This window comes from Zeus faber (genome assembly GCF_960531495.2).
Source record: "Zeus faber genome assembly, chromosome: 19".
NCBI lineage: Eukaryota > Metazoa > Chordata > Actinopteri > Zeiformes > Zeidae > Zeus > Zeus faber.
The window spans coordinates 16,873,166-16,896,678 of NC_137206.1; the positions used below are offsets into that span (position 1 = coordinate 16,873,166).

The following is a 23,513-nucleotide window of genomic DNA, read 5'->3' on the forward strand; positions in this document are numbered from 1 at the left end:
ACACACACACAGCTCCCGGGGAGACAAAGATGTCTGGTGTCATTTCCAGGGGAGCAGATAACACCGATAACAGCTGGCAGCACACCCCACATTGACTCCAACAGCATGGTGGTGGATGGGACAGTTGATGGAGAGGGAGAGAGAGAGGGGGAGAGAGAGAGAAATAAGGTGAGCACAAGAAGGAGGCAGCTTGATAGAACTTGATAGAACCCACATTTCCTAAAGTTTTGGTTCTCTAAAGTATCACCTTTGTTAGGCGATGGCTAACAAGAGGCTTTCACCCTTTCTCCCTCTCCCTCTGTCGTCGCTTCTATCCATCTCTCCCTTCTCCTAAATTTCCCCCGGGGGCTCTTTTGCGCCGTGGCGCTTGTTAATTAATCTCTTCTCTCCTACAAAAGCCCCCAGAACCCGGGGTCCCTGTTTGGGGGGCAACTGCTCGTGACGCTCCGGACCGGAGAGCCGCTGAAGGGGGGCCGTGAGGGGCAGGGAAAGGTTGACGCCACCACCATTCATTATTACAACGCCTGCAGGCCTTTGTCTTTCTTCCTTGTTCTTTTTCACTTAGATTTTCCTTCTCTCTCAGGTGAGAATGCAACTATAGGCTATGCCTGTGAGGAAGGACTTCTCATGGGCACCGATAAATGAAAGGCCAATATTATTTCTAACAAGGGAATTATTGCATTAAAATATGACTATGATGAAAGCTATAAACTGATGCTTTGGAGAACAGTAATGGCTTATCCCTAGTTGTTGCCTTGTAAACACCAAAGTACTTTAGCTTGGAATATTAAGCTCTGAAGAAAATCACGAGGAAATCTCTTGTCTTCAGGGTCATTTGATTTGAGATGGTCAGAAATGTTGATGCCCTTGTGATCACTCGCTGTGAGTGGCTTGATGCAACCAAGTCTTAAAGCAGAACCATTATGCTCCTTTTTTCAAAAGTTAAGGTCTCTGAGGTCCCCAAGACACGTTTTGGAGTTTTTTGCGGAAAATACCACTCAGATTATGCATTCTAGCCATTCTAAACTTCTGAACCTCTACGCCTCTGCATCCGTCGTGTTCCTGATGCTCTGTTTAAGTGGGAGGAGTCACTCTCCAGAGGGCTCTAGTTCTGTGAACCAATAGGGTTTGAGCACAAGTTCCGGGTTCTGTGAGCCATTAGCATAGCCAATTTGAAGTGAGGAATAAGGAATTCCAGTTGCTAAATCTTCACTCACATTTGATCTACCATGCCTAATTTAAAAGTTTGTTCTGACTTTCACCACGGTATCCGGACCGGCAGGGCTTGGGGCTTTTTTTTTATTTTATGCAATTACGGAAATGTCGGAAAATAAAATAAATACATACAGGGTTTTGTTTGGAGAAACGCAGAGCGGATCGTGCGCCGCAGCCTACATACAGTACAGTCTACCTACCGTGGACACACACAAGATCACACACACAGGAAGAAACACACAGCAAACACTTACATTTCCCTCGTCTGTTTTGTCACAGACAGTTAGTATTAATTCCTCTTTTGTTTGAAAGATTTGTGCTGGTCAAGGCGGAGTTACTCAGATGGGTGGGTCTGATTCTAATGTCTCAATGCTATGTAGCACTGAGACACAAAGCTGAGCAGCTTGTCGACTCACCTGTTTTCTGAAACAGACAGCTCACAAACAGCCGACCGGGTTGTCTTATTTCACAGTTTGTGGGTTAGCAGGCCCATCAGAGACCCAAATGTAAAGTACGTGCACAAGCAGTGAAAAAGTGGGTTTTGCATAATAGATCCCCTTTAAGTCCTGACTGCTGTGCCTACCCAGGGGCGACACTAAGGAGGAGCTTGGGGGGGGCTTGAGCACCTCCAAGAAAGGCCTTAGCAGCCCCCAAGAAATTTTGTAACTTCTTCACAAATTTCCCTTTTCAGTTAATAAAATTAATTGTTCCACTGTGTGACATCATCTGGTCCTATCAATAGATGACCATCCGTAAATAATGTATTATCTGTCAATGACTGATAATACATTACTTGCGGTACGTTCGCTGGCCTTGCATGCAGGACGGAAGTAACGTCTTCCAGCTGGGTGCATTTTCAACGCAGAAGTCCGTCCATGCAACAGAGGGTGACCAAAATCGTCAGAAATGGATCGTTTCTTGGTCCCCAAACAGCCACGTTTTGTGTACGATCAACCCGCAGCAGTTGATGGCGAGTCTCCTGAAACAAGTTAAGCGACGGGAGATCAGCTCAAGCTGGAGGAGAATCGGTTTGGATGTTGGCCAACGTGGACACCAACAAGCACAGAAAGGTCCAAGAGGTCCAACTCTTAAAGCAGACCGTTCACAGAGATTTTTTCGACTCAGCAAAGGAGTTTCAACAGAAGCTGGTTCGAGCTGTTATGTCCGGCTGGAATATAGCATCACCGAAGATGCGGCTTTTTGTTCTGCCTGCAGGCATTTTTTGAGACCAGGTCCGAAGGGATTTCATTCCAAGTCATCGTTCACCGTGACCGGCTTTCAAAACTGGTGAAAAGCTACAGTCAAGATTAACGCAGAACAAAATTTCAACGGAGACATGGACAGAATTCAAAATAAGGCAGGAAAGCGGCTCTAAAATAGGGAACATGCTTGATGAGGGACATTCGGCGCTTGTCAAGGAAAATCGACAGTACTTGAAGGCGGTGGTGGAGTGTTGGCGCTACACAGCTAGCCAAGGCATCGCCCAGCGAGGCCACGCTGAGGATGAAAAGTCTTTCTATAGGAGAAATTTCACTGAACTGCCGCATGTAATCGGTATGTTTGACAGTATAGTGGTCAAAAAGATGGCCAACAACCCATCAAATGCCAAATACATATACCACAACATTCAAAACATTTCCTGTAATGGCAGACATGTTGAGAAACTAAATCAGGAGTGGAGTGAGGGAGGCAGAGTATTTTGCACTCATGGTAAATGAGAGGAAAGACGTTAGTAAGGAAGAGCAACTTTCTGTCGCGGTGAAGAGGCTGTGCACGAGGAATTCTTACATCTTACCCCGACCGACGGATCTCTTTCCCAAATTCTGCATTTGTGTCCTTCATTGCCTCAGGAAGAAAGCAAGGTGATGTCAGGGACAAGTGTTAGAACTGATAAGACTGAAACCAGCCTGTTATTCTCGCAGGATCGCCAGAGTTTCAGACCATCTAAAATTTTCAGTGCATTTGTGCCCTTTATCGTCCCTGGAGAAAAGTAATGGCAGGGAAAGGTAATGGCAGCGATACACCGAAAAACTTTTAAAATACTTTCAGGCAAGATTTAAGACTTAACCCTACCTGATATTCTCGCAGGAGTCGTCTTAGGATCACCAGAGTTTATAACCTTTATAGTACCACCAACCGTACCCTGGAAGGCTTTAAAAAGACTTTGAATTAAAAATCTGACACCCTCTCATATCTAAAGACAATGTGTCATAAGCCACTGAGTTTTTAGTCGCAGACTATAAGATTTTGCAAGGCCTGGGTCACAACATTTGGCGAGGCTTGTTTTAGGTCACTTGCAGGGCCACTATTTGCAAGACGACAATTCGATTCCTTTTGAGATTATTTCCCATCCTGCTCCTGGTGGAAATTTAAAAGAAGAAAAATTGTTGAGCAATGAAGCAGAAACAGAAGCGGCTTTTGGCCACAGCTGCCCCTGTGTGTGCAGTGGTTTGGTCTGAAAAACCAGCCAAACCATTCATATTATTTATATTGCTATGTGATAATAATAATAATAATAATAATAATAATAATAATAATAATAATAATAATAATAATAATAATAATAATAATAATAATAATAATAATACAGGTACTAATCATATTTCACGGTAAGGGGGTGTGGCGATTGGGAACGTTAGAGTAGTGAATACTGACTGAATACTAACTGCGGAAACAAGACTGAGACTGAGAACGGTGATGAACTGACATGTACACAGTGTATATACTATATATAGTATATATAGTGGATATAGTGTACATATGAAGTCCATAGGGTCAGATTTGTTTCAGATTTTTCACTCCTTTCTGCTCCGTATGTTGATTGATCTGGACGAAACTTGAAGCACGCGATGTTTGCAACGTCCCGATTCTAACGAGACATCAACCGTGTTCGTAGCTTCGAAGTTCAAAGCCCGAAAGAAATATTGGAAAATAACCGAAAAATAACAATAACAATAACAATTATAACAATAATAAATAATAAATGGCTCTTCTTTTTTAATAATTACCCTATAGTAATTTAGAAAGTACATTTGTTTTTAATAAGTTCTTAATAGGTTTTTATATAATTCTAAGTACAGAGTGTCATGACACATGGACTCATGTCATTCTTGCGCCTCCCCGGAGTCCTATCTACTTAACCGAAACCAAACAGGAAGCAGAAAACCGGGTAGAAAGTGACTTCCTGTTTGGTGCCGGAGAGAGCACGCCTATTGGTTGTTGACAATGTTCACTATTTGCTTCACTATTTGCATGAGCACGTCCAAGACCAAAAACTTCCAACAATATCGTATATATTTTATCGGAATGTCAAGACTGACTCTGAAGACTGAAGACCACTCGGACTGAGTTTATGACCACCTTGCACCAAGCGATTGAGCTGACGGGGGAGGACACCCACTGAGGTAAAACTGTCATGATTTTATTCCGACATTGGAAATTGGTCTGGGACAGCGAAATCGCATGAAAAGCGATTTCGGGTAACGCCCAAAAGACACCGGGCCACAAAAATACTTTCTAAAGACTTGCATACAAAATAAAAAGACTGATAAAGACTGAAGCAAAACGGATGTTCTCGCAAAGGGCGACCACAAGATCCTCAGAGTTTTTGACCTTCTCGAATTTTCAGCGCATTTGAGCTCCAAAAAAAAAAAAGCTCTCAGTTGGGGGTGTCAAGCCTACTTGCTCAGCGAATACTGGACCCGAGTTGATTTACACTTCGGAGTCGTGTGCTGTTTCGCCGAGCTCTACAGGCGGCAGCAGAACAGAACTGAATCACGACGATGATGTAAAGCACGTGTGTGTGTTCCGTTGGATTTTTTGGATTTGCATTAGGGCTTGACTGCGGGGGCCGAGGTGCCAGCTGCTCTGCCTCTCACACAGCCGGGATGGAGATGAATTTCACTCTAGGTGACGATAAGTCACCATGGCACACCACAGTCACCATGGAAACTATGCAAACACAAGCATTTCCGAGGAAAAAAGTAAAAACAAGGTTAATTAAATGTTTGTTTTTTTTATCCGTGTGTCTGTGTGTCCCCTCTCGGGAAACTCCTCAGGGGTCTCTGTTCCTCGGTTTGAGCAAAGATTTGACACTGCCCCGTGAAGAATGTTCTGTTTCCAAGACGGCTTCACATTCATTAATTGAGAGGTATTAATTCAAGAGACAAATACAGGGTATCAAATCAACATTTTTGGATCAAATAGCTCTACACTGTACCTCTATAGATACCTCTACAATGTAAAAATATTTGGGGGATTGCGAACAGTGCTTTCATAAAATGTTGACTTAAAAAGGCTGGGCCGTATTGCCATAAAATCCTATCATCCCTTACGATAAATGCAAGAACTTGTGAATATTATTTATACTGATTAGACCACACGGGTTGAGGCGCTCGCCGTTTCACCCAGCTAGGTCAGTTGAACAAGATTGAATCACTCAATACTTAAGATCAATTATAAGTGAAATCTTAAGCCAATGTTAGAAATGTCGCAGCAAAGACCAAATGCAAATTAGATGTGTCTCCATCATTTGGGTTCAGGCAAAATAACTGTCTACCTAACATGCTACCTGAATGTTCCCAATGTTTCCATGATACAATTACACATTGATTCCTATTGGTTCAATTATGTTATTACATTATTATTACACTATAGTGTACAGCGACATGAACAAACCAGGACAAAAGACAATTCAATTCTTCATTGAAATTACCTGATTGTCATATTAATCTCCGAAAACTACAATTTGATGAACCATCAGTTGACGGCAGAAAAGAGAGACGCCTGAGGAGGCGATGCTCCATCACCAACACGATTTACCAAAACGTAAACATCGCAAATGCCGCCATGAATGCCAAGACACCCATCCAAGACCCGTCCAAGATGGAGCGGAACGAGGAACCACAATTCATCCTTCACCTCACCTCAAAAAGTGAGGCAGGGAGGGAGGGAGGTCCATAAAAAAATATGGCTGATGGAAAAAAACAAATATAAACATGAATGGTTTTGAAGCAGCTGAGGTGTGTGGACAGAAACTGAGGGAGTTATGGGAGGGACGGTGCGGGACGCTGAAAGAAAGAAAGAAAGAAAGAAAGAAAGAAAGAAAAAGAAAGAAAGACACGCCGGGGAAAGAGGGAGAGAGAGATGACTGCTGCGCTGACAGCGAGGTGGCAACCAAAAAGAACAGCTCAGCAGTATTTCAAGGTTTCCCGGATTAGGACAGGGTGTGCGTGTGTATAGGTGTGTGTGTGTGTGTGTGTGCTAAGCGTTGTCTTTCCTTTTACTGTGCATGTGAAAGCATTCCCAATGTGTGTGTGAGTGCAACAAGTGCAGAAGTTTGGTTAATTTTGCTGGATGTAGTAGTGTGAGTGAGTGTGTGTGAGTGAGTGTGCGTGTGTGAATGTGCGTACATGTGCGTGTGTGTGTGTGTGTTTGTGTGTGAGAGTGAGTGTGTGTGAATGTGCGTACATGTGCGTGCGTGTGTGTGTGTGTGTGTGTGTGTGTGTGTGTGTGTGTGTGTGTGTGTGTGTGTGTGTGTGTGTGTGTGTGCGTGTGTGTGTGTGTGTGTGTGTTAGAGCTTATGGAGTCCAGTCGAGCATGTAATGGAGACTTGGTGTTCATGGCGTGAAGAAAAGAAGACTCCTCTCTTCCTGTCTGGTCCTCGTTTTTCCTCATCCCATCCCTCTTTTAGTTTCTGGAACTAGGAACCAGGGAAGTAGTGATGCACGAGTCGCAAACGATTAGTTCGTATTGAACAAATCATTTAAATGACTCAGAAGTCGGCGGCCACTCCGGCAAAAGAGATTGTGTTTGTTTTGTCTGCAAGTCACGATTCGTTAGCAGCTGCCAATGAACACGGGCATTCACTGAGACTCGACTCTCGATTCGAGAAGAAAAAAAGAGCCGTGAGTGAGTGAGCCTCCGACTCGCAAACTGAAGGGAAGGCCTCGTGCGCGGGCTGGGGGGGGGGGGAGTTCTGACTGTGGCGGTCACGAGAGAAGAGGAGGAAGAGCGGAAATATGGAAGGGCCAGAAAGAGAGGGAAAAGAACACATCATCCAAACTTTATCCAGAGTGAGGTTTGAGCGATGTGTCCGGGGCCTTCCCAAGGGGTCATCGCGAGCTGGGGGGAGGGAGTCGCGTCTGCCTCGCTGGCCGCGCTTGAACCAGGATTTAAACCAATTTGCACCTCGTGAACTTCTCAGTAGCCGGTGTCGGGGCAAATGCACAACGCTTAATATTCAAGCTATGAATAGATGGCTTTAAACAGGAGTGGTAGCTTCCTCACACACAACTAACACAACAAACACACACACAGGCTGTGCAATATTGTAATATTGTAATAATTTAATAATAACATAGTAGTAACTCATTCATGTAGCTGGACTCATTCCTTGTTATCCAAGCCCATATTATTGTTTACATACTGTATGTATTCATCCCGTACAGTATATCCATTTATATTTATTTTGTATGGCCACAGCCATACTAGCAGCCATGCTACCACTTTTCCTGTGCATGCAATCCCTCTTTATATATTTAGCATTTGTTTTGTACATTTGGCTCGGCTTGTTTTATTTTCTTCAGATTTTTAAGGCTTTTGTGCAAATTGTCTGCACAGCAATGTACCAATCCTTAGCACGTCAAATTCCTTCCATATGTAAATTTACTTATAAATAGAATAAACAGATTCTGATTCTGATTCTAATTGAGACCCCAAGCTCCAACACCAGCCAGCGACCCATCACCATTAGCCTGCACAAGCCACGATGTGTATTAAAGCCAAGCGTGCTTTTTCCCACTGAATATGCAGCTCAACCGGGTCAATTATTCCCACCATTCCACAGCCCTTCTTCTCAAACCGTATGGGGGAAGCCAAATCTGCTTCGGTCGTGCCTCATGGGTGCTGCTTGTCTTCATCCATGAATCAATATGTGCAGGGTCCAGCTCTCTAAAGCCCCAAGACAGGCCCGCCGCTCCCTTTGGGACTGCTGTGCCACTGAACTGCATCCATGCTGATGTTCCTCCGCATGCAATTTCCCATCAAGAAACATAATTGATAGAACGAGCATGAGGTTATTTTTGCAGGCTGCAAACTGAGGCAGAGGGATAGAAACATTGCATTTTCCTCAACTTGAATACTTAATGCAGTGTTTCCCAATATCTTTTCTGCCACTTTTCACAAAGAAATAATCCCACGGCACACCACTATGCTATTAACCACAAATAAAAAAATAAAAAACCCATAGCACTGTGCTTATCATTATCTAGCCTACTAATATTGATGCAAAATACACAACCGATTTGTTCATAGCAAACAAATCATTGAAAGGAGTAGGGAGTCTGGAGTCACTCCGGCAAAAGATTGGGCGAACAAGTCTTTAACTCACAAACTGAAAATAATTAGGACAAAATGCAAAATGAGGACAAAACTGTGGGCTAAACTGTGGACTACATTTTGATCTCGTAACATAAGAGCTGATTTCCATTATTTATGTTTTTACGTGGAATTTGAAACATTTTCAGAGCACATCTAGCAAGCTCTCACACAGCACAGCAGTTGGAAAAACCCGGCATCAATGCACATAAATCATCTATTGGGTATTTCTGCAGAAATCCGACTTTAACATTGAAATAAATCCACTGAAACGGTCAAAAACATCAATATTTATGTTGTTTTGTCTTCAACCGACTCCATGTGCCAACCCTGACTCCTTGAGGTGAACCTCACATATGAAAGGTCTCTGTGGGATCGATAAAAGGGCTGCAGTGTCCTAACCTGCTCTTCATTTTAAATATGACCCTGGGATAATGGCCGCTCGATAACCCAAATCTATTCAGCCTGTTAAGCCTGGTGAGATAATCTGTCTCCAGTGCAATTTTCAGTTAGATTTTAAATGAAAAAAAAAACAAACAGAAAAGAAAAACGCCCTGTGTGATGCATTTGACATGATTTGACTTATTTTCCTCCCCTCCTCGATTATTCAAGTCTCTATCTCATATGTACAGGAGTTTATCAGATGTATCAACGGAACAAATGAATTATTTCATGATAAAATAACTTTTAAAACTACTTTTTTATGTGCGGTCCAACCTCGGGAGATAATTATATCATTTATAAGCGCCAGTACTGACACTGGTGTTGGATATTGATCTGATACCAAGGTATTTTACCAGGGTAAAACAGGGTATTGGTATCTGAGAATATCCCCATATACATACCCATTAGTATTCAATGTATGTATTGATAAATTGATTTTCCGTTGTTTTTTTTTGACACATAGAAGCATCTCAGATGTAAGATGGAGAGCAATGGATTAAAGCCTGATAGCCTTGTTAAATTCTCACGAGCCAAACTAAAGATCACAAGTCCTGAATCAAGTAATGGATCAGATCTGCCGTCACTTAAGCTTCAGGAATCTGAATCAGTGTGTGAAGGAGCAGTAAAAAAGTGCAATTGGCGTAAGGATGTGACTATTGGTCATTGGTGGTGGACAGCATGTCATCATCAGCATAATCGTGTCAACCTGGAAAATTGATTGTATAAGGTCAAATAATGTTAAGGAACTAACTCTCCATCTTTTCATTTATCTAAGTCTATGTTTTTATAATCGTACGTAATTTCAACCTCTACCAACACGTGTTGGCGCCCACCTTGAATGCATAATGCAGACTGTCCTTAAGAGGCCCACGATAGGTGAAGACAAGACCACCGCAAATATATTTCCATAACCCCTTCCCGACATCGCCCGGCTGACTGAAGAAAGTGACGCAAACGTGAGGTAATCCTTGTGCTTGCAATAACGAGGAAAGGAGGGACGAGCGCGGCTCCTGTAGGGAAACGTCCAGATGATAAGCGGCGCTGCCTCTGACATGCAGAACCATGAGAACCCATGGCACCAATAATCTAGCAGGTTCCCTCTTATCTGATTATGATTGCGGGGCAAAGAGGATTTAGGTGCCGGTGCCTAAATGATGGGCTGTGCTGATTAGAGGCCCTGCGGAAGGCTTACATAACCAGGATACCGCAGCGGTGGAAGAAGGTGTGCTCCACCTCCATGATGATCTCCCCCGGGTTGTAATACAACCCGATAGGCCGCGAAAATGCCAAGCGCGGTGACGTCGTCTGACGAGAGCACCTTCTTAATTTGACTCCTACAGGTTCATTTTACCTCATTTAGAGATTTGCAGAAAAGGTGTAACATCAACGGAACGTTATTGAAAAATGTTGGCAGTGATGAGAACCAAACCACGGATCCATATCCAAGTTCAAAGGAGCGTCGTACCCAGGGCCAGAGTGGCGGTCTCGCTAAATAGGACGATGGGAAGTAGCTTTAAATGCGTTTTGCCCAGCAAGCCGAATACATTTCTTCCCAAAAATGCCAATGCCCATCGATTTAACCTTTCAGAGCTGACTGCAATTCATGCAGAGATGAAAGGGTGGCAGTGAAAACACAGGGCGGTGAACATGCTGCTCGTGTGTGACCCAGGGGTATGCACTGCAGAGAGCGATTGACTAAATGCTAAATAAAGCTCTCTCTCTCTCTCTCTCTCTCTCTCTCCCTCTCTCCCTTTCCTTTTCCCTGCTCAGGATCTCAGCACAGGAGGAGGTTGTGTTTGTGGCCTGGTTGGTGTTTATTTTTTTGAGAGAGAGAGAGAGAGAGAAAGAAAGAGAGAGAGAGAGAGAGAGAGAGAGAGAGAGAATGAGAACGTCTGCAGTGATTCAAGCAGGCTATGGCTAGAGTGGTACAGTCCAGTAGTTTCACACATTGAGTGGTATACATGCATATTAATACGCATAAAAAACATGACTTGCAGAACTTTAACTCTACACGGAGCTGATTCCAAACCAACCCACAATAAACACTGTTATGCAACTCAATGCATACTTTTCCTTCTAACTCACTCTACTATATTGGAAATTATGAATACTCTAACACCGACACTCGCATATATTGCCATCTAGTCAGTCCCAGATTATAACATCATGGACGGTGGGTTCCAAAGTTCCATGTGTAGAAGGACAGAAGAGCGCTAGCCCGTGCCCGGACATTGCTTAATATTTTCCATTTGGATGAGCTTATTAGATAAAGGCGAGAGCGATGGTATACATCCACATTGAGAGCAATTGCAGAGCCAGACGTACTTTGGATTGGGGACTTTTAATGTCTGGGAAAGCAGAAACATCGATCTCTTCAAAATGCTCGACATCATCCACCATTATTTTTTTCTGCTTTGCCCAAATCTAATTGGGGGGGGGGGTCAAGATCGAAGAGGTGTTTTCTATAACAGGAAACCATCTCCTGCCTTGGCAAGTTGTATTACAGTCTCACAGCAGGGCTTTCACACAGTCCAAGGCTGACTATCTTACTCTTGCACACTTCACATCCATGCTGAAGATAATATGTTTATTTATGACTCTGGAAACATGGCCTTCGCTCATGTCATTTCATACTTCAAACTCAGAATCAGTAGTTGGGTGGCTATTGGGTGGATATTTAGGATTGAGGCTTGGATATTTAGTGTGCCATGTCTGCCCAGTCCGTGTTCCATGTCAAAACACATAACATCACCATATTTTCAGTTTGTAACACTCTTGAAGCAAGGTCTCTGTTCATGAATACAGCTGGACATCCAAGGTGGATCAAGATTAAATTTTAAACTTTCAAACCATGCAGGGCAAGTGCAGTAGCACAGAGAAGCCATTGCATTAGCCTGTGCCCTCTCTGCTTTGACCATCACATTCATTATTCATTGGAAAGGTTCGCAAAGATCCAAGCAAGCATTCCGCGGCATCACTTAGCCGACTGCCTCTTTTGAATCCGTCATTCTTTGTGCTTCCCTCCATCACTGGTCTCTCTTCTCATTTGCAACTTGTCTTTGTTTTATTCTTGGCTTTCGCTCGAATTTGGGACTCCTGGGACGATTCTCAGTCCAACTTGCGGGTTGTGAACATTTCCATTACTTGATGGCTAAACTATACTACAGTACCAATTCAATGACATGCTATTATTCACTGACAACGAATGCAAATCTACCTTTTTGACACTTTTGGAAAAGTCAGTCTTCTCATACCTAACCTTTGTTTAAGGGCAAAGAGTTGTCTTTGGTGTCATATATTGGCACATTGGACTCTGATGTAATACCCCTTTGGGTAATCTAACTGGATAGCAATATCAAGGGTGTGAGAAAGAGAGAGAGGGAAACAGGGTTAGGGAGGGTGACAGAGTGAGAAAGAGATGTGATATACTGTATGTTATTGCGTTTCGACAAAGGTCTCAGGTTGCCTTATAAAAGCAAACAGCTCTCTGGCCATCTAATAATGGCATTCTGCTGGCCAGGGCTTCATAGTGTGCCGTGCCTAGCCCTCAAAAAAGGCTTCCCTGACCACAGAGAGCTTTTGTATGGTGGCAGGAAAAAGCTATTTGCGATTGTGTTGTCTGGCTATACAGTCAACCTGAGCATGAGTGCATCGGTGCACTAACTGCTGGACATAAGAGTCATGTTCCAGATCTCATGCAGGAGCGCAACGGCGGAATCTCAGCGTAATTTGATTTAAGGTGGGATTTCCCATCGAGCATGCACAGGCTTCCCCCACACGGTAGTGAACAGGTCAGCAATACAGAGAAGATGCTCGATAGAGAGAGAGAGAGAGAGAGAGAGAGAGAGAGAGGGGCTAAAACATTTTACACATCATACAGCAAATCAAATTATTTCAACATCGTTACTTGGGATTGATTAAGGCTGGATATTGGGAAGCCTTTTTATATCTGATTTATGTAAAATGTGACTTGGCCGTATGTGACGGAGCACATTTAGAAAAATGAGGGACATCCCTGTCAAGTCACAAATTACCGTGCATGAAAAACCAATGAAGTTATCAAGGTATTGCAAATACGAGGATGAAAGAGGAACATGGGTTGCTTGCCATAGAGATACTATTCGGTTTACTTTACTTATTATGCAACAGATTCTGGGATAATTACATTCAGTACTTTCATTAACATATTTTTAGACCTGAACCCCAATGTAATACATTCAACACCAGGCACCAGAGGCTGAAATAGAATTCCGCTCTCCGAGCCTGTCTGGGGCAACAGCAGTCGTACAGCGAGGCACATGTCACATGGCTTTTCAGTGGAGTGGCTCAGTGTACCACGCTCTGCAGAATGTAAGATATGAGGGCTGTTCTGTGCGTCTCACTGCAAGATTTGGTTTGGTTTGCTGACATGGAATACTACTTCTTCCCTGCCGTGTCATGCATGGTCGTGGATGTTGAAAATGTTTTTTGGAGATTCAATGGAAATTACCATCCTTTTGATTCCATCAAAGCTAGCCTGCCTGAGGGTCCACTGGGCCAGAAAGGGAGATGTAGATGGAGAAGGAACGGGAGATGCAGCCCAACAGTGTGCTGCTGTGGACTAAACTACGTACACACGCAACCTTCTAAGTATGGCTGAGCAATACAGACAAAATCCAAATATCACAATCTTTTTGTAAATATTGATAATTTTGGGGGTGACTATTTGTAACCCTTGGCCAACCCTTTCATCCTTTTCAAGACTCAGAGACAATTTTGATAAACAATCTTTAGTAATGTGGATATGATGTCCAGGCAGGTAAATGAGTTGATTAGAACATATAGAAATAGCCTAAAAATACAACATTTAACTACAGAACAACATTATGAACCAAGATCCTAGGCGTTATCTAGTCTCATATCACGATATCCATATTATAATGATATATTACCCAGTCCCACTTCCAAGTGTCTATCCTAATGTCTATACATGTATCATCAAAGGCTCTTAGGTAATATCATCATGGCACAGAGCCAAACAATGATGGCGACTACACTGATTCTCTCTCTTTTTTTATGTTAATATCCCAAATAGGCAATTAAGTCCTCTCTCTCCCCCTGTAACCCTCTGCATGCCCCCGACTGATGCAGGATCAAAGCCCGTCCACCACGGTTTCCCATGCCTATGGCGAAGCCTTTGTCACCATTTCAGTAATGAAAAATAACGTTCAAAGGGACTCCTGGGCGTGTGTGAGACCATATCATAACGACCCCCCATCAATGCATGGCCGCCTGACGTCGTGCCAACCCCTCCGTGGTTTTTGCTGACTCAGGATATGATCTCCAAAAGTGATACATCCATTCGGCTCCTATTAACATTGACACATAACCGCACCAGAGCAGAAAGGAGACTGGGACAATGCATGCACACGTCGACTCGAGGCCGGTTCAACTACGACAACCTACATCTTTAAAAAGGCCACGAGCAGTAAAAAGCACCGCCACCGGGCTTGTTTCAGCTCCTTATAAATCCTGCGTCTGTCAGTTTCCCACGGCGCTAACTCTAGACTTCCTTCAATCCGTCCAAGCAAAGATCCCCCTCGCTCATTTATCATTGTTTTGCCAGATATACATCATACCCTCTTCCTCCACATCCCACTTCACTTCTCTTACTCCTCTCAATTCCAGCCTTGACAACCCACACTAAAAAGAATCCCCCCGGAGACTGGGACCAAAATCACTCTCATTACGGGGAGGGAAAAAAGGGAAAGCCAGAATGCCGGCACAAGAAAGCGGGCCTGATGCCTGATAAGAACACATTACAGATCTGCCTTCAATATGGAAACTGATAAACTAAAGAGCAGGTTTCGTCACGGTGGCAGTCGAGTCGTATTGATTGTGAAACGGAAGAGCGTGTCACGGTGAAAGTGAAGCCCGCCCTAACAGGGACAGAAGAGCCCACGAAGAGAACACTTGTGGCCCACGGTTCCCCTACCTTGGCAGCCACAGAGGAGCCGGGCTTTTCCAGGAGATCCCACAGCTTCTTTCTCTTGTCCGGGCAGCAGGTGTTATCAAACTCCCCCTCTCCCTCCCTCTCCCTCAGCGTCTCCGCCTCCCTCCTCAGCTCCTCGTTCATCTGCTCCTTCTTCTGGTGGTAGCGGGCCTGGCAGCAGGACTCCAGGTAGATCTCGTCAACGCCCCAGTAGTCCAGCTCCTGGCCGAAGGACAGGGCGCACATCTCCTCCATCATGTGCAGCTTGCCCGTGCGGTAGAAGTTCAGGATGGAGGTGAAGGCCCCCGGGTGGCGGTCGAAGAAGTACTCGTTCTCGTTCAGGCTGTAGTCATCGCACACCTCCATCAGGGACTCGTGGGTGTTGCAGTCCCGCAGCTTGCCCAGCCGCGTGCGGGGCAGCCGGTCCAGGGTCCGCCACAGGACCTCGTGGTTCAGACCCCCCACGTTGAGGCGAACCCGCCGGGACCGGGCCTTGGTGCGGATGATGTCGATGGGCTCCGGGGGCAGGGAGGGGGCATTGTTGATGCTGGGGGCCTTCAGCCCCGCCGGTCTCGGCTTCTCTGCCATGGTGCTACGAGCAAGGGGTTGAAAAGAGACTTATCCCAGGAGATGAAACGAGAAAAGAAAAAAGAAAAGGAAAAAATGGATCTGCAGCTATGTTGGATCCTCCTTAGACAAGTCCCTCCATGGCTGAGGAGAGAAGTAAGAGCGTTGGTGAGATATCATACTGGAGGTTGACCGACAATTGTCTCGAAACTATTTGGTGGAACGAGAAGCAATACCAAAAAAACAGCGTTACATATTTCTGTTCAGATTGTGGCACAACATAGTCCCTTTCGATACTAGATAACTATTTTACTGTCCCAATTTAAACAATAACAACATTGAATCTATCGTGAGTTAATGTAAAGAAAAAACAACAACATTTTTTTCACACAACAGCACAATCTGAAACGCTCTTCTCACTTAAGTCAGAAAAAATTATTGGGCGGACCTAACACAGCCACTTTTGAATTGATATTACATATATTATATTTCTGAGGAAAGAATAAAGTGGAATAGTTTTGTTTTGTTTTGTTTTTAATGCGTTGCATTGAGGTATACGTCCAATAACATCGGTATATACAATAAAATAAAAATTTATACATTATAAGAATAGTATGTATACATTATAAGAACACTTTTAAACTCATACAAGGGACATTCATATCAGAATAGACTCCACAAACTTCCAACTTGACGGAGGAATCAGAGAGGAGAGGGGAGATGGAGCTGGATACCAATAAAGCTTTATTGGTATCCAGCTCCATCCCCCCTCTTAACACTAATCATAAAAACAGTGTAATCCTGTCCTTGGAAAGGAATCTATTTGGCTTAATTAAAGTAGAATCCATTTCAAATTAAGAGTGGCGTCGAGAAGTGGGAAAACGCTGCGAATGCTGCTGCATGCAACAGTTTAACACCATCTCCCACTCCTCGAGGTTTTGGTGTAACCGCAAATAAAGCAACAACAACAACAACAACAACAACAACAACAACAACAACAACAACAACAAAAGAAACTAATGGAAATAAATGTCACGGATCTCCACGCAACAAGACATCTAACACCCCACAATGCAGTGTATTTTTCCGGCTTTCTATTTGGAACGCAAGTCCCATTTCCTCGCTTCGACACGGGGCAAACGCAACTGCGGAAGAAATTAGAAATGAAATCTCACCTTGCAGAAATAAACCACCTTTTGCATTCAAACTCCTGTGGTTCCTCGGCGTGGGAGAGACGAGGAGGAGGAGGAGGAGGAGGAGGAGGAGGAGGAGGGGGGTGAGGAGGAGATCCGCTTCAGGCGAGCGGCGACGCTCCCAGCGCAGCGCGGACAGGGAGGCGCGCGTCCCGCATTGTGTGAGAAATGAAATAGGAATAAAAAGGGAATAAAGAAAGTGGGGGGGGGTTGGTGGGGGCGGGTGGGTGCGCGGCTCAGAAGGTCAGTGGAAACGCGCGGCTGTCACTCCGCGTGAGAGTGCTGCCTCCATCACCGTCACAGGTTGGAGCCTGCGGAACACACGGCGCGCTGAGTGGATCTGCGAGCGTCGTGCGCGTAAAAAGCTGCGAGCGGAGCGAGAGAGCGAGAGAGAGAGAGAGAGAGAGAGAGCGAGAGAGAGAGAGAGAGAGAGAGAGCGAGGGAGAGAGGCGGGATAGGCTCACACTGCAGAGAGTCCCACGGTGCACTAGGGTGTACTACAGTGTACTACAGTGTACTACAGGAGTGTCCCACCGTCCACTACTGTACATCAGGAGCGCCCCACCGTCGACTACATCGGGAGTGTCCCACCGTCCATCACATCTGGAGGGTCCCACCATGCACTACATCGGGAGTGTCCCAACATCCACTACATCGGGGGTGTCCCGTTGTGCACTAAATCAGGAGTGCCCCACTGTCCACTACATCAGAAGTGTCCCACTGTCCACTATATCGGGAGTATTTTACCGTCCACTACATCAGGAGTGTCCCACTGTCCACTATATTGGGACCGTCCACTACATCAGGAGTGTCCCACCGTCCACTACATCAGGGGTGTCCCACTGTCCACTATATCGGGAGTATTCTACCGTCCGATGCATCAGGAGTGTCCCACCGTCCACTACATCAGGAGTGCCTCACCGTCCACTACATCAGGAGTGTCTCACCATCCACTACATCAGGAGTGTCCCACTGTCTACTACATCGGGCGTGTTCCAGCGTCCACTGCTTCAAGAGTGTCCCAGTGTGGGGAGTGTCCCACCGTCCACTACATGGGGAGTGTCCCACCGTCCAATACATCGGGAGTGTCCCGCCGTGCACTACAGTGTCCCACAGTGTACTCCATCGGGGTGAGCTGTAGAGTGTCCCACAGTGCACTATATTAAGGTGTCTTACAATGTACTACATCAGGATTGTCCATCGTGTACGATCCCACGATTGTCCCACGGTGTACAGTGTAGTGTAGTACACCAAGGTAAGCTGCAGAGTGTCCCACAGTGTACTGCAGTATACCAGGGTGAGCTGCAGTGTCCCCTCAGTGCACTTTTATCAGGGGGGCCCCACAGTGCACTACATCAGGGGTGTCATAGTACACTACATCAGGAGTGCCCCACAGTGCACTATATAAGGAGGGTTCCACAGTGCACTATATCAGGAATGCCCCACAGTTCACCACATCAGGAGTCACAGTGCACTACATCAGGAGTGCCCCACAGTGCACTACATCAGGAGTCACAGTGCACTACATCAGGAGTGCCCCACAGTGCACTACATCAGGAGTCACAGTGCACTACATCAGGAGTGCCCCACAGTGCACTGTATCAGGAGGGTCCCACAGTGCACTATATCAGAAGTGCCCCACAGTGCACCAACCACATCAAGAGTCACAGTGCAGTACATCAGGAGTGCCCCACAGGAGTGTCTCATAGAACACTATACCAGCAGTGCCCAGCAGTGTACTACTGTATATGAGACAGGTCCCACAGTGCACTACAGTATATGAGGAGTGCCACACAGTGCACTACATCAGCGGTGTCTCATAGAACACTATATCAACAGTGCCCCACAGTGCACTATATCAGGAGTGCCTCTCAGTGTGCTACATCAGGAGGGTCCCACAGTGTACTAAATCAGGAGGGTCCCACGGTGCACTATTAGAAGTGTCCCTCAGAGTACTACATCAGGAGTGCACTACACCAAGAGTGTACAATATCAGGAGTGTTCCACGGTGCACTATATCTGTCCCAAAATGCACTACGTCAGATGTATCCCACAGGTCCCACAGTGCATTACATCAGGAGTGTCCCCCAGGGGGGCAACAACAACTCAAAATCAAGTGCACACAAAAAGCTTGCAAACAGTGGGCTAGTGTTAGTCCTTTATTGAACTATAGTTCCATACATTGTCACGTCCCACTATATAGCCTTGTCCACTATTTTGATTAAAGAAGAAGCACTTGTCAAACAGCAAACAATGCCAGTGCCGGGTGCCCGGTGGCAAGGGCGTTTAACCCACTATTCGAAGGAGCCACGGCCCCGGAATGAGTAAATAGAGATATTGAATTATGTATCTATCTTATTATCTCTCAGATCGTTACCCACAGCACTGCAGTGCTCTCTCTCTCTCTCTCTCTCTCTCTCTCTCGCTCTCTCTCTTTCTCACTCTCTCGTCTTCCTCTTTCCAGTTCTCTGTCATATGATTTGTGTTCGATATGTAAATAATATTTTCTTTCTTTCCCTTATAGAGCTTTATGTCTCACTTAAACATTTTCCCTTAGCCAAGCATTTTTTTCCCTCCTCTCCCCTTTCCAGAAACTTGATTATACGACTGCATGCGTGTAATTGATTCCTCTGCCATGTTCTTCCCTTGCATTGGCAAGTGATCAATAACCCTGCACTGAGTGAGCCCTGAGCTCCTGACTCGCACGTATGCTTAAGACCATTTGCTGTCTGGGTGCTGGTGTAGGGGGCAGGGGCAGCGGCAGAGAACAATTTTTTCCACCCACCCTGCCGGCCCCCAAAATAAATATTGTTTTAATTTAAATAATGAATAAATAAATACAATTCTGTAAAATACACCAAATATATGTAAATATTATATACAATATTACATAAATGTTGATAATAATTATACAATTCTGGGGGGAAGCAAACAAATATAGAAAAAATATATATGATAGATATAATCAAATTTAAATACGAAAAACATATTTTTTTAATATATAAAATATATGAATATATTCAAAATAATTATGTATAATTTTCAATCTGTCACTGCTCATCCCATGGTTATGATTTGAGTTTAAATATTAAGAGTAGAGTGCAGTGTCACCTTTTCATCCTATTGTTACGACCCGAGAACATCCCAAAAAAAATTGTACATTATTAAACATAGCAGTTAAAACTTTTGTTTGATTAACATTTTGTGTACCATGGGTTCTATGATAACCGCAGAGCTCTGCGGACTGATTTAATGAATATAATGGTTTAATTTGGTGTGCACAAAAAACAACAACCTGCTGCCCCGTGTTGACATCACCTGCATATCTGAACACCTCAGGGGCAGGAAGTTGGGTCCCAGGCAACCGGTGTGGGCAGAATGACTCTTGTTATCAGCTTGTTACTTTTAATTAACACCCTCTATAACGTACCGAGACTACACCATGCTCCTTTTTTTATCTGGAGGGATTATGATTATTTAGCATTCGAGATGAGATTGTGGAAGATTCTTTAAACTCCTCAGCACAACGTGGGCATGTTCGCCTGTGTGGGATGTTGCCATAGCAACCCAAATTGTAGCATCACTGCTGAAGTAACACTTTGGCCTATGAAGCCGGCCAGACTGGGTTGGCGCTGGAACTGGCAGCTTTTTATGGAGTAATTAAATAAATGTTTTGGCTAATTTAACCTTTCTGTGTCTGTATTTATTGTAGTTTATTATCGGTTTAAATTATACGCTGTGCGAGTCTCAGGTTACGAACTGCGGCTTGGTTACTGCTGCTCTCATAATACAGGTCAACGCAGTTGTGACCGACTTAGGGCCCAGGGTACCACATGTGGCCGATAGACTAATTAATAGATTAGGTTTTATTCCAAATTAATAAAAAAAAAAATAATAATAATACATATATTAATTGATTAATTAATTAACAAATTCATTAATTAATTTATGTATTAATTAATTATATAATATATATATATATATATATATATATATATATATATACTGTATGTATAATAAAAATAAAAATATATCATATATATATAGAAATATAAAGAATATTAACCTTTTATCATATTAAAATATAGAGAAAAAAATATATATATACACAGTATACAGTATATATATATATATATATATAAAATTTAGTGTCCTTTTAAAGTTCTATTTTTTTTTTTTGGATGGTGGTTATTCAGAGGGGACGGTGTACCGCCACCCACATATACATGCTGTGAGGCACTTTTAGGCTGATACAATACCACTGAAATTATCATATTGAGCTATGGCCCGGCTCTACAGAGAGTATGTGATGAATGGTGTGTATGCTTATATGAGAATGTGCATTCACAGTGTGCGGGGATGGAGCCAGGACATAAAGTACTTATACTTTAACCAACAAGTACTCACTGTCAGTGTCTCCAGCCCCCCCTACTCTCTTTCTCTCATTGGTACTGTGTGATCTCATCCCAGGCCAGCAGCAGATGATGGACTACGTTGGCAGCCTCATCCCTGAGCTGTCACAGCTGCCTAGATTTCCCCCCATTCCTGTTTTGTCGTAAAGTGAGCCCACTCCATCATCCTCCACCGCCCGCCTCCTCATGACAAACAACATGGGCACACTCACCCCTCCTCGCCCCGCTCACTCACCCCTACTCACCCGCAGCCCATGTTCTGATGCCGTCAGCACATAACAGAGACATCATCGTCCGCTCATGGTCCACTCATAAGGCAGTCCCAGGGCCTAGTCATACTGTATATGAAAAAAAGACAAGCTACAGTAAGATGTTATTCATACCAGGGGGAAATCCACGGCAACAGGGTTTACAGAATAGTGCAAATAAGAGTACATAAAAAAATAAAACAATAAAAATATCACACAAAGTATTAGCTCATCTATAGCGCCCCTCTCCAAAAGGAAGCTTCTTAAACGCTTTAGAGACATTAAAAAAAATCATAGAAAACTTATCGGATTTGAAAAAAAATGTATCTTACCCCACCCCATACACAGCATGATTAAAGTTCCTCTGTAATAATTAAATACAAAGCGAATTATTTTTTATTTTAGAGACTTACGTGTAAAACAGATGACCCTACGCCATGCTTTAAGATAATAAGTGTTACAGGTTCAGCACATTAGGACAAAAAAAAAAAGTTAAAAAAAAGTAAACCCTGTTGGTTGTGTGGTCAGGGCAGACAGGGTTTAGGGCAACAAGTAAACAACCTAGTGACGGACAGAGAGAGGAAGAGAGAGGGAGAGAGGGGGAGAGAGAGAGAGAGAGGGAGAGAGGGCTGTAATTTACTGTGAGCTCCTGCAAGGGGGGGGGGGTGAGAACCACGTGGAACCCTTCAGTTAAATTACAATAATAAGCGATGGATCGATGCGGGACACCTTTCTATTATTAGAAAACCGCACTCTGCCGGAAATGGGAATACTGTAGGCCTACTTGTAAAGGAGGAGAGAGAGAGAGAGAGAGAGGGAAAAGAAAAACACAAGAGCGAGCAGACTTGAGAATGGGAAGCGCGTGCGTGCGTGTACGTGGCAATGAGAGGGGGAGGAAATATGAACTAGTAAACAAGGCATTCACTCTATTCATCGCTGTGACTAACCGTGCACAATGGACCCAACTCACAGTGTGTGTGTGTGTGTGTGTGTGTGTGTGTGTGTGTGTGTGTGTGTGTGTGTGTGTGTGTGTGTGTGTGTGTGTGCATTTGCATAGGTGCCTGAATACAGACGACAAGTCATAACTGCAAATGACAAGAATAGGACTGAAGTTATGAAGTAGCTGCCCCCCCCCCCCACCCTCCCCTACACACAAACACACACACACACACACACGCACACACATACACACACACACACTGTGAGCTGAGACTGGCATGATATTGTTTTCAAAGCTGTGTGTGATTTATGAATCCATGCACTTCAGCTGGCTGTGAGACTGTGTACTATGCTAGTTTGTGTGTGTGTGTGTGTGTGTGTGTGTGTGTGTGTGTGTGTGTGTGTGTGTGTGTGTGTGTGTGTGTGTGTGTGTATATGTGTCAGTACATGAAAGACAGAAAGAGGATGAGACACAGAAACAGAGCGAAACCGAGAAAGTGAAACTACTTTAGATTCTATGCACACATGTCCGCGTGTCTGCGTGCGCACACGCACGCGCATGTGTGTGTGTGTGTGTGTGAGAGAGAGAGAGAGAGAAAGAGAGAGAGAGAGGGACAAGCTGGTCAATAATGGGGAGGAAACCGGGCAATAGAGGGAGTTGCCTGTTTATTCTGTTTTGGCCTATTTTTAGCCACCGCCCGTGTCAAGGTCCACGCCATAACAGCAGCAACAACAACAACAACAACACACACACACACACACACACACACACACACACACACACACACACACACACCTCGATCCTCGTGTCATCCCTCCATTCCCACAAACACATAAATCCTAAATATATGTGTTTGTCAGGTTACACTCTGGATGTGTAGCAGAGCCCCAGGAGACGCTGCTGCTGCTGCCGCTGCCGCTGCGGCTGCTGCTGTTTGGTTTCAACGCTGTAGTTAAGCGCGGAGCCAAACAAACATGATTGATTGTGACCCGCTCCCCCAGTAAAGTTTGGATAATTTATTCAGGGCCACCGAACACAAACTGGATTTTTAGGGTTAGGTTTGCCAACAACCTCATCCCCGTAAAAAAAGAAGAAGCCATTCTGGTAAGGAGCAAATGGTGGGGGCTCGTCGCCCAATGTTCCAGA

The 23,513-nt window shown here is 44.4% G+C and overlaps 1 protein-coding gene across 1 annotated transcript in view; it reads right to left on the reverse strand.

Moving 5' to 3' along the window:
* The window catches only part of kcnb2b (potassium voltage-gated channel subfamily B member 2b), a gene marked incomplete at both ends in the record, with an annotated part of 110,585 nt that extends 94,990 nt beyond the window's left edge, over positions 1-15,595 (reverse strand). The window contains one exon of the mRNA XM_080019947.1: positions 15,011-15,595. Coding sequence (XP_079876073.1) covers positions 15,011-15,595 — 585 coding nt within the window. The remainder of the gene's footprint in view (positions 1-15,010) is intronic.
* Positions 15,596-23,513: the final 7,918 nt, after the last annotated feature.